The following is a 12,691-nucleotide window of genomic DNA, read 5'->3' as shown; positions in this document are numbered from 1 at the left end:
ATGCAGGGGCGACACACACACACACACACACACACACACACACACACACACACACACACACACAATCATAATAGGGAAAAAGGAGACCAGAATGAGGACATTACTAAAGCATGGGGAACAGTACTGCAGGGCACCTTCCTAAAGGATGGGCACATATGAGGCACATTACTATAGGTCAGAAGGATGGGGCACATTACAACAGGGGACAATATGGGCACATTACATTTTATTGGTATATATTTTAATTGTTTTAAATTAATTACCAGTTGCCGCTGCATTTCTCACCCTAGTCTTATACGCAAGTCAGTAAGGTTTCCCAGTCTTTTGTGGTAAAATTAGGGGCCTCACCTTATAAAAGGTAAAAGAATGGTGGCTAAAGCAACATTTTAATGGAAATAAGATTTTTTTTTTTTTTTTAAGTGAGATTTATTTCAGAAGAATCATATTAACCTAAAATTCACCACTAAAGCACAATGTGTCACAAAAAAAAAGTAAAAAAAAAAACACAAGAACAGAATCACTGGGATCAGAGAAGCATTCCAAACTATCACAAGGAAGGTGGAAATTGGCTGCAGTGGGGAAAAAAAAGGTACAGCGGTAAGCACTGCTGAGGGGGGCTGAGCGTTTAGCTGAGAACCTATACACCTTCATATCACCAATCGCTGGAGCCTGAAGAGCAGAAGCCTCAAAGAATTAGAAACTTCTGACGTAACACTAGAACATGTAAAAAGTTTTCAAACATTGAAATAACAAAAACATTTACTGAAGCATCCAGAGGTCAAAATAAATCATTTATTCACACATATTAGCGATAAAATTGGCTCCAAATGAGAAAAGCAACTTGTGTCTCCACCTATACTATAAACAATTCCCGATAAAATCCTTCCGTGGCTGATGTATAGGCTGCGGTTTTCATATTCCAAAGCAAATACACAGGATAAGGAGCCTAGCTATGAACATGAATACCTTCTTCTTTTCTTGACCTACACATCTTACCACTGAAGCAGGGTTCTCCCAAGTCACTGATTCTTACTGCAGTAGAAAAACTGTCATTTTTGCATTTACTATTGCTTGCGCAGACCTGACAGTGTTTCATAAGGGTTTAGACAATGTTACATCAATTATCAGTATAAAAACATTGTATAATAATAAAAAAAACAAATATGCTATATAAAGGCCAACTTCTATAGTCCTTTCTAAGAATGACGACATGTACACAATGGCCACTTCTCACATATTTGCATATTGTATAGAATGGGGGTCAATGAAGGAAAAAGAAAAATGGATTAAGAGCTCAATTTTGCACAGCGTTTGTTGGGGGAGCGGAAGATGACCTTACAATATGTCATCTATGAACAGTCGAGCTGCAGGTATGCTCTAAATTGTGGCATCATGTAGAATATAAAGGCTTCAGACAATATCAAATGTGAATGTATCTACACTTAAATATTTACAAGTACACATACGTACATTTTAAATAATACAGCCGAGAACAATGCAAAATGTACAAGAATATTTGTGCGAGATTAACCCTTACTATAACCTTGCAGTCCATCCTGCTGTGCTCTGGAGCTCCTGCTGCAAAGAGGCCTGTGCCCGATGAGATTGAGGACCCGTTACTAGCAATAGAACTTTTATTTTACCTGGTGTACATGCCACCATTCTCCCGGATCAGACGTTCTTTTGTTTTTGAAATATGGTCCTCTATTCTAGTATATAAATCTAGTCTTATCGCCAAACAGGCGTGGCCCTCAACTCTTCTTTTGGGGTCTTGAAGATCAATCTAAGTTGGCTAAAGAGACTAGATTTACAAGTAAGGAAAATAGAGCCATATCTGAGGGATGCAGAGGTACAGGAGCACAAAATAAACAGAAAAATAGTGTAGGCCACAGCAGGTAAAAAAAAAAATAAATAAAAAACAAAAAATATTTATGGCCAGTAACAGGCACTCTAGACTCCACGTGCTTTGGCTACCTGTATGCTAATGGTTGCACCAGCGTAAAATGTGCCAAATCTGCACATGCAAGCAGAAATGCTTCTGGGACAGCACCTATACAGTGGTGGTAATAGTTGACCGTATGCAAACATTTCTTGAGAGAAAGACAAGACTTTTCAGCAGAAGATCGCAAGTCATGGAGGCGAGGGCTGGATGGCTATTGCGTTCTGCACAAGACACTTTATAGAGGTAATGAATGTAACCACCGCTAGAAAGATACTCTATGGAGGTAGACATTCCGGGATACTAGAAGGTTCACGCTCAACTCCGGGATCAATACTATAACCAGGTGAAATACTAGCACATAACTGCATTCTGCACAATCTGTGATTGCCGCCGATTATGTACAGATCCTGGAAAGATTTGCTAGTGCAGAGTCCAGAGATGGATGGGAACAGCACCATAGACCTCACCTGTAAAAACACACCCCTGCATATGTATTGTGAAACTGCAATATGACTTCCATTCAATGCTACGTACACGTCCAACGTCTGCCATGTCTTTGTAGAGTCATAGTAGAAAGTCCCAAGTGCACAGACCTCCAAATACTGCAATGGAGATTTGTAATCCTAATTCATATGAACCTCCTCGCACATAGTAAAGGCACCTAATTCTCACCGCACAAACCCTATTAGCATTTACAGTATATACACCGAGAATAGTTACTAGATTTCAGTCCATCAACGACAGCCAACAAAAGCTTCATTGTATCTTGCAAGTGATTTCCTGCTCACTGAATTTCGCTTTGGATCACTGTTCTTGTAAATGGGAGAACATAAAAACTCAGTATCTGTAAAAGGATCGCCTCTTCTAAGCTTCCTGGAAAATAAGGGACATTATGAATATTGCTATTCTGGTGGCAGGAACAGATTTATCTGCATATGACACAGTGAGAATTATACTGAGGGTGGATTGTGATTGGATAAAATCAGAAATCCACCATTGATCGTTCACATCATTAAGCTTATATCTATGATTATTATAAATATATATATTATATATATATATTTTTATTTATTTAATTATATATATAATTTTGCTGGAGTGATTGCAGGTACCCACATGACAGAAGTAACCTTTGAACTCACTTGTTGAGATTTGGCTCGGCATAATTGACCGTCATTGTACATCTCCTCTTCCTCATGCCACTGACAGGCATTTTCCTTTCATCAGAAAACGGGAAAGAGTGTTTCTTAAAGTCGTTACTCCCAGATTTCGTGGACAGATTTGTGACATCAGTCAGGCTGAAACGTTGAGCTGCAGAAGTTCCCTCTTGTGCACCTGCAATGAGATTGGTAAAAGACATCCTGAGTCACACAAGAACCTAGACTGTCTTCAGAATCAATTACTGTATATAAGAGAACCATAAGCCACGTGCCAAGTGTAAGTTATTGGTTATGTATTTCAAACATGTTTCTTTTGCTACTACTCTTACAAAGCAACATACGCCATTATCTCTGGCAGGCCACCACTCCATAAGTCATTTTTCAGAGCTTCATTCTTGGCATTAGTGGGATCCCATCCTATGAAATATTCCGTTGTACCTCTCATTAAATAAGTGCATTTCACAAACTTTACTTGCCTATATTTTAGAAAGTATACATCTGATCTCACAACTACAGGTATGTATACAATCATCATGAGAGCGCCAGTATAGCACTGGCTTTAGCTTATATAGGAAAATCCTGGCGATTGGTTCTTTAAAGTATCTAAAGAGCATGTTCAAACGGTGACTGAACGGAGGGGGAACAGGATCAGCTATGATATTGCCAATTGGGATTGGTGGATCCAGATGTATATAGAGGTGTCATTCTAATCCTGAATCTGCTGATCAGGAGCTTTGCTGAAAATGCTTTCTGAAAGGACAGAAATTTTAAGTCTATAATAGCCCTAGTCTGTTGATGGATACCATGTTTGGCATAGGTGGTCTCCTTGACTGGAGACTGCCCTTCACGTGGTTGTTCCTTCCCGGTGAAAGACCTGGCTAGTTTCCTGCCAGCGTTGAGAAACATGTGATGGTGTCTCCGCAGGCCTTCTTGCTTTGAATATTTCCCAGGGGGCATTGCTCTAGAATCACTGCGTTGAGAAACACGTGATGGTGTCTCCGCAGTGGTGGATGTTGATCTCCCTAAGGTCAACCATCCTTGCTCACATAGTCTTTTACTAGGCAATGTCCCACTAGCCAGATTCCTACTCCACACTGATGAGGGGCAAATACCCCAAAACGGCTGTCTGTGGATGGATACCATGTTTGGCATAGGTGGTCTCCTTGACTGGAGACTGCCCTTCCCGTGGTTGTTCCTTCCCGGTGAAAGACCTGGCTAGTTTCCTGCCAGCGTTGAGAAACATGTGATGGTGTCTCCGCAGGCCTTCTTGCTTATAATAGCCCTAGTGGCCAGTGTAAAAAAAAAAAGAAGTGCAAGATTACCATTATTTTTATTTTAATCAACTCTTATTTAAAAAATAGATTTTCTGACATCACATTGTCATTAAAACAGAGTTCTGCCAAGTGTAAAACATATCCCCCATCAATAGGGTAGACCCTCAGAATGGAGCAATGGTGGTACATATTGGCTCCATTCATGCTCTATGGTGGATGGAGTAGTACTTGGTCATTTCTGGCAGTCCTACAGAGAATAAAACTGAACAGAAGTGCTTGGTCTCTGCTCCATTCAGATGGGCCTCACCAGAGCCCAGTTCTCAGGATTGACGGGAGTCCCAATAGTCACTTAGACCAAGAGGTTATAACTATCAATCATGTCGATGGCGATAAATCATATGCCTATTACAGGCCCTTCAATGGCATATACACAGGGACCTGCACGATAGCCCCTTGACCCAGTCCTAGCTGGAGAAGAAGATATTTTTGAGGAATAACCCATTAAGCTTATGCTTTACATTTGCATAATGTAATGGTAAAAAGGGAACCTGTCGCCAGATTTGGGGCCTATAAGCTGCAGCCACCACCAGTGGGCTCTTATATATAACATTCTAACATGCTGTATATAAGAGCCCAGGCCGCTGTGTAGAACATAATAATCACTGTAACACTCACCTAGAAGGTTGCTCCGGTGCAGACTGGTCAAACGGGTGTCTCCATTCTCCGGGAGCGGCGCCTCCTCTTTCTCCGATCTTGGTCTTCCTTCTTCTAAAAGCGGCGTGCATGACGCATCCTACGTCATACACACTCGCCAGCACTGAGGTCCTGTGCAGGCACATTTTAATCTGCCCTACTCAGGGCAGATAAAAAAGTATTGTGGTGCGCCTGCGAAGGACCTCAGTACCAGCCTGTGTGCATGATGTAGGACGTGTCATGCACGCCGGCTTCAGAAGAAGGAAGACCAAGATGGCCGAAAGAGGAGGCGCTGGTCCCAGAGAACGGAGACACCCATTTGACCAGACTGCACTGGAGCGACCTTTTAGGTGATTATAAAGTGTTTTTTATAAGCCCACTGGTGGTGGATGCAGCTTATAGGCCCCAAATCTGGTGACAGGTTCCCTTTAACACGTATTTTCTCTATGAAGACATGCCGATTGTCAGCCCGTTTTCCTTTTCACTAAACACTTAACCACAGGACTATATGAACGTGTATAATGAAATGATAACAGTTGTATAGTAAAAGCTTACACATATTCCGGTCTGTAGAATGCACTGGGTTCTCCTGTGCGGTCTGGACATCAATGTCTAGCTTGGCGTGTTCTTCTGTCCTTACGCCTTTTGGCAAGTAAATTTCTCGTCTTCTTTCTGTGGCGTAGTCTGCAGGTTTGACATTGGTCTTCACTGACCCTTTCGTACTAAGTTTTTTCTTTCGTCTTGGGACATCTGTAACCATTTAACATTAACAGTACATGAGATCTTTGAAAAAGCATATTCTGACCTCATTGCAATAAGTAACTAAGGGTGAGTCCTACTATTGCAAAAGATTAGACTCACCACCTTTACATGCCAGAAACGAAGGAAGAAAACAAAGATTGGCCTTAAAAGTGACTTACAACTATATGTTCCTCACCAGTTGTAAAAAAGTAAGCAGAACAAAGAGGGGAAACCTTAAGGTCCAGTCACACTAAGCAACTTACCAGCGATCCCAACAACGATAGGGATCGCTGGTAAGTTGCTAGGAGGTTGCTGGTGAGATGTCACACTGAGACGCTCCAGCGATCCCACCAGCAACCTGACCTGGCAGGGATCGCTGGAGCGTGGCTACACGAGTTGCTGGTGAGCTCACCAGCAACCAGTGACCAGCCCCCAGCGCCACGTGGAAGATGCTGCGCTTGGTAACTAAGGTAAATATCGGGTAACCAACCAGATATTTACCTTGGTTACCAGTGCACGGAGCTACAGAACAGAGCAGAGAACAGGGAGCAGCGCACACTGAGCGCTGGCTCCCTGCTCTCCTAGCTAAAGCACACATCGGGTTAATTAACCCGATGTGTGCTGCAGCTAAATGTGCACAGAGCAGGAGCCGGCACTGACAGTGAGCGCGGCGGAGGCTGGTATCAAAGGTAAATATCGGGTAACCAAGGGCAGGGCTTCTTGGTTACCCGATGTTTACATTGGTTACCAGCCTCTGCAGAAGCCGGCTCCTGCTGCCTGCACATTTAGTTGTTGCTGTCTCGCTGTCACACACAGCGATCTGTGCTTCACAGCGGGACAGCAACAACTAAAAAATGGCCCAGGGCATTCAGCAACAACCAACGACCTCACAGCAGGGGCCGGGTTGTTGCTGGATGTCACACACAGCAACATCGCTAGCAACGTCACAAAAGTTGTTCATTAGCAGCGATGTTGCTAGCGATGTTGCTTAGTGTGACGGGGCCTTTAGGATGCCAGAAGCCTCTCCTTCAGATGAAAACTAGACCACATGATCTACCACAGCCATACACAATTTCTATTTTGTGGTACCATGAGCGATTTGTAGGAAATTGGACAAACCTTGTTTAACCTGTTCGGTTTCTTTATTTTCAGTCTTCTCGGCACATGGCTGTTGCACTTGTTTGTTTCTTTTGGACCTCGGCCTTAAAGGAAGAGGTGCAGTATTTTGCTCCACATTGCGACTTTTTGTCTTGACCTTAGTAGGCACGTACAAGCTGTCATTTTGCTCGTCACTGCTACTACTGCTGCTTTTCATGGACCGGTCATTGTCTGGCTCTTCATTCTCTGGAGGGGGACTATCCATCTTGGTTTGCCTAAATGGCATGACGTGTACGCTTTCCTCAAAGACAAAATCATAAGCATCGCCGGAATTTAACGAGGAGTTCATTTTGTCTTTGACGATAATCGGTTTGTTTGCACTTCTGTCTCGACTCTTTGACCTAGCCCTTGGTTTCGGCTTTTCCCAAGGCTTTTTCAGTGGAACAGAACCTTGGCTGTCTCCTTTGCCTTTAGATACTTTTTCCCTTCCAGTTCGAGACGCAGTTTTCTCTTTAAGTGACTGAGATTGATTTATTTTGGGTTCGGGGGTTGAACTTGATATCAGATAATGGTTTGTGAATGGAAGATATTCCCCATTTGATGGGCTCTGGCAGGGGAACATATCCATTACTTCATCGTTACCACTTGGAATACAGCAGTTTTCAGCAGGAAGGATTATTTCTTCTGCAAAAATATCACACTTGGAATTAAAGTTTTGCTCTTCATCTACTGACTTGACCATGGGACTTTCCTCTATGCAAACATTTAGGCTGGAAACGCGACGCCTTATGGAAACATTTTTAAAAAAACTATTTTCAGTTTCCGAATCCGTTTTCTCAACATCAGACTTGGGATGACCTGAGCCAAGTTTCCACGCTGGTAATAAAAAGAAAAAGTGTTTTAGCAAAATTTGCTTAGTCATCTATGAATTTAGACAATGAAAAAAATTGGAAAAGCGTACCGTAACAGAAAATACCATAATGTAGTATGAAATTATGCAAATATCCACTTACAGGAGCATGCCAGCAATTAAACTATATGGCTGCATGTGTGATGCATTATTGTGAGATATAAAAAAATATACAAATACTTTGTAAAGTGGCAATGAGGAAATGCTTATTTACGTGACTAGAATTGTTTCATCAATGTGAAAAAAAGTAATAGACAAAATATCATAGAAACAGAAGGCTGACAAAGTGTCTTAAAGGAATGGTCACATTAGAGCAAGGGTCAACAATTTGCATATTTGCAGTCACAGGTCGACTAGACTTATCTGGCTTCTTTTAATAGAAGTAATTTAAAGCAAGAGGAGTCTAGTAGGCATGTGACTGCAAATCACATACCGTATTTTTCGGACTATAAGACGCACCGGACTATAAGACGCACCCTGGTTTTAGAGGAGGAAAATAGGAAAATAAAATTTTAAGCAAAAAATGTGGTCATGACACACTGTCATGGGGCGAGGATCTGCTGCTGACACTGTTATGGGGGTAATGTCCCCAAATTCTCTACTAAGGTGCCGCATCCTGGTAATGATCCTCCCTGCCTGGTATATACAGTATATGTCCCTCATCCTGCTATATACCGTAATCCTGCCATATGGCCGCATCCTGCTATAGGCTATGTGCGCACTTACCGGATTTTGCTGCGGATTTGCTGCATGTTTCGCTGCAGAAAATGTTCATAACATCTCTGCAGTGATTCACCAGCAAATCCTATGGAGAAAAAAAAATCCTGTGCGCACTGGGCGGAATTTGACAGCTGCATGTTTTGCTGCGGGAATCCCGCAGCAAAAACAAGTGCATGTCACTTCTTTTCCGCACATCGCTGCGGGATTTCACTCCATTGACTCCAATGTTAATCATGAAATCCCGCAGGGAATAACGCAGGCAGCAAATTCTGTGCGGTTCACTGCGTTTTCCTGCGTTATTCCCTGCGGTATTTCGCGGTTTACCTCCGGTAATGTACATCGCCTGTCTGCGGTTTGCAGGGAAGTGATGTCATTACAGGAAGAGGAAGCCGTGCAGAGAGTAAACACACACACACATCACAGACACAGAACACATCACAGACCTAGAACATACATAGAAAGAAAACGGAAAATTAGAAAAAAAAGAAGGGAATTTTGTTTACTTACCGTAAATTCCTTTTCTTCTAGCTCCTATTGGGAGACCCAGACAATTGGGTGTATAGCTTCTGCCTCCGGAGGCCACACAAAGTATTACACTTTAAAAAGTGTAACCCCTCCCCTCTGCCTATACACCCTCCCGTGCCTCACGGGCTCCTCAGTTTTGGTGCAAAAGCAGGAAGGAGGAAACTCATAAATGGTCTAAGGTAAATTCAATCCGAAGGATGTTCGGAGAACTGAAACCATGAACCAAAGGAACAATTCAACATGAACAACATGTGTACACAAAAGAACAAACAGCCCGAAGGGAACAGGGGCGGGTGCTGGGTCTCCCAATAGGAGCTAGAAGAAAAGGAATTTACGGTAAGTAAACAAAATTCCCTTCTTTGTCGCTCCATTGGGAGACCCAGACAATTGGGACGTCCAAAAGCAGTCCCTGGGTGGGTAAAAGAATACCCTGATAAAAAGAGCCGAAAACGGCCCCCTCTTACAGGTGGGCAACCGCCGCCTGAAGGACTCGCCTACCTAGACTGGCATCTGCCGAAGCATAGGTATGCACCTGATAGTGTTTCGTGAAAGTGTGCAGACTATACCAGGTAGCCGCCTGACACACCTGCTGAGCCGTAGCCCGGTGCCGCAATGCCCAGGACGCACCCACGGCTCTGGTAGAATGGGCTTTCAGCCCTGAAGGAATCGGAAGCCCAGAAGAACGGTAGGCTTCAAAAATCGGTTCCTTGATCCACCGAGCCAAGGTTGACATGGAAGCCTGCGACCCCTTACGCTGGCCAGCGACAAGGACAAAGAGCGCATCAGAACGGCGCAGTGGCGCCGTGCGAGACACGTAGATCCGGAGTGCTCTCACTAGATCTAGCAAGTGCAAATCCTTTTCACATTGGTGAACTGGATGAGGGCAAAATGAAGGTAAGGAGATATCCTGATTGAGATGAAAAGGGGATACCACCTTAGGGAGGAATTCCGGGACCGGCCGCAGAACCACCTTATCCTGGTGAAAAACCAGGAAGGGGACTTTGCATGACAGCACTGCAAGCTCCGACACTCTACGGAGCGATGTAACTGCCACTAGAAAAGCCACCTTCTGCGAAAGACGTGATAGAGAGACATCCCGCAGCGGCTCGAAAGGTGGTTTCTGAAGAGCCCTTAGAACCCTGTTAAGATCCCAGGGTTCCAGCGGCCGCTTGTAAGGTGGGACTATGTGGCAAACTCCCTGCAAGAACGTGCGGACCTGCGGAAGCCTGGCCAGACGCTTTTGAAAAAACACGGAAAGCGCCGATACTTGTCCCTTGAGAGAGCCGAGAGACAAACCCTTGTCCATTCCGGATTGAAGGAAGGAAAGAAAAGTGGGTAAGGCAAACGGCCAGGGGGAAAACCCTCATCAGAGCACCAGGATAAGAAGATCCTCCAAGCCCTGTGATAGATCTTGGCGGACGTTGGTTTCCTGGCTTGTCTCATAGTGGCAATGACATCTTGAGATAACCCTGAGGACGCTAGGAGCCAGGACTCAATGGCCACACAGTCAGGTTGAGGGCCGCAGAATTCAGATGGAAAAATGGCCCTTGAGACAGCAAGTCTGGTCGGTCTGGGAGTGCCCACGGTTGACCCACCGTGAGGTGCCACAGATCCGGGTACCACGACCTCCTCGGCCAGTCTGGAGCGACGAGGATGGCGCGGCGGCAGTCGGACCTGATCTTGCGTAACACTCTGGGCAGCATTGCCAGAGGAGGAAATACATAGGGCAGTCGAAACTGCGACCAATCCTGAACTAATGCGTCCGCCGCCAGAGCTCTGTGATCCTGAGACCGTGCCATGAATGCCGGGACTTTGTTGTTGTGCCGAGACGCCATGAGATCGACGTCCGGCGTTCCCCAGCGGCAACAGATCTCTTGAAACACGTCCGGGTGAAGAGACCATTCCCCTGCGTCCATGCCCTGGCGACTGAGAAAGTCTGCTTCCCAGTTTTCTACGCCCGGGATGTGAACTGCGGAGATGGTGGAGGCTGTGGTCTCCGCCCACAGCAGAATCTGCCGAACTTCTTGGAAGGCTTGACGGCTGCGCGTGCCGCCCTGGTGGTTGATGTACGCGACCGCCGTGGTGTTGTCCGACTGTATGCGGATCTGCCTGCCCTCCAGCCACCGATGGAACGCCTTTAGGGCTAGATACACTGCCCTTATCTCCAGAACATTGATCTGAAGGGAGGACTCTGTCGGAGTCCAGGTTCCCTGAGCCCTGTGGTGGAGAAAAACCGCTCCCCACCCTGACAGACTCGCGTCCGTCGTGACCACAGCCCAGGATGGGGGCAGGAAGGATTTTCCCTTCGACAGAGAAGTGGGAAGAAGCCACCACTGAAGAGAGGTTTTGGCAGCCAGAGAAAGACGTTCCTGTCTAGGGACGTCGACCTCCTGTCCCATTTGCGGAGAATGTCCCATTGGAGTGGATGCAGATGAAACTGCGCAAAGGGGACTGCCTCCATTGCTGCCACCATCTTCCCCAGGAAGTGCATAAGGCGTCTCAAAGGGTGTGACTGGGCCCGAAGAAGAGAGCGCACCCCTGTCAGCAGCGAACGCTGTTTGTCCAGCGGTAGCTTGACTATCGCTGAGAGAGTATGAAACTCCATCCCGAGGTAAGTCAGTGATTGGGTTGGAGTCAATTTTGACTTTGGGAAATTGATGATCCACCCGAACCTTTGGAGAGTCTCCAAAGCAACGGTCAGGCTGTGTTGACATGCCACCCGGGAGGGTGCCTTGACTAGGAGATCGTCTAAGTAAGGGATCACCGAGTGGCCCTGAGAGTGTAGGACTGCCACAACGGATGCCATGACCTTGGTGAAGACCCGTGGGGCTGTCGCCAGGCCGAAAGGCAGTGCCACAAACTGAAGGTGTTCGTCCCCGATAACGAAACGCAGGAAGCGTTGATGCTCTGGTGCGATCGGCACATGGAGATAAGCATCCCTGATGTCGATTGATGCTAGGAAGTCTCCTTGGGACATCGAAGCGATGACAGAGCGGAGAGATTCCATGCGAAACCGTCTGGTTCTCACATGTCTGTTGAGCAGTTTGAGGTCCAAAATGGGATGGAATGATCCGTCCTTTTTTGGCACCACGAACAAGTTGGAGTAAAAACCGCGACCACGTTCCTGAAGGGGAACGGGGATCACAACTCCTTCTGTCTTCAGAGTGTTCACCGCCTGAAGAAGTGCATCGGTTCGCTCGGGGGGCGGAGATGTTCTGAAGAAACGAGTCGGAGGACGAGAGCTGAACTCTATCCTGTAACCGTGAGACAGAATGTGTCTCACCCATCGGTCTTGGACATGTGGCCACCAGGCGTCGCCAAAGTGGGAGAGCCTGCCACCGACCGAGGATGCGGTTTGGGGAGGCCAAAAGTCATGAGGAGGCCGCCTTGGAGACGGTGCCTCCGGCGGTCTTTGGAGGACGTGACTTAGACCGCCATGCAGAAGAGTTCCTCTGGCTCTTCTGTGGCCTGTTGGACGAGGAGGATTGGGATCTGGCTGAGGGCCGAAAGGACCGAAACCTCGCTTGAATTTTCCGTTGCTGAGGTCTGTTTGGTTTGGACTGGGGTAAGGACGAGTCCTTTCCCTTGGATTGCTTAATAATTTCATCCAATCGCTCGCCAAACAAAC

At 45.9% G+C, this 12,691-nt stretch overlaps 1 protein-coding gene across 3 annotated transcripts in view; it reads right to left on the bottom strand.

Moving 5' to 3' along the window:
- Positions 1–770: 770 nt before the first annotated feature.
- SGO1 (shugoshin 1) overlaps positions 771–12,691 on the bottom strand; it is a 57,087-nt gene continuing 45,166 nt past the window's right edge. For all 3 annotated transcript variants that reach the window (XM_075316661.1, XM_075316660.1, XM_075316662.1), the window contains 4 exons: positions 6,930–7,784; positions 5,625–5,819; positions 3,085–3,277; positions 771–2,815 (listed from right to left, as the gene is read on the bottom strand). In XM_075316661.1, the coding sequence (XP_075172776.1) occupies positions 2,677–2,815; positions 3,085–3,277; positions 5,625–5,819; positions 6,930–7,784 (1,382 nt within the window). In that variant the 3' untranslated portion in view covers positions 771–2,676. The remainder of the gene's footprint in view (positions 2,816–3,084; positions 3,278–5,624; positions 5,820–6,929; positions 7,785–12,691) is intronic.

This window comes from Anomaloglossus baeobatrachus, chromosome 6 (assembly GCF_048569485.1).
Source record: "Anomaloglossus baeobatrachus isolate aAnoBae1 chromosome 6, aAnoBae1.hap1, whole genome shotgun sequence".
Taxonomy (NCBI): Eukaryota; Metazoa; Chordata; class Amphibia; order Anura; family Aromobatidae; genus Anomaloglossus; species Anomaloglossus baeobatrachus.
The sequence above is the reverse complement of the archived record's forward strand: the minus strand, read 5'-3'. Positions and strand labels throughout refer to the sequence as shown.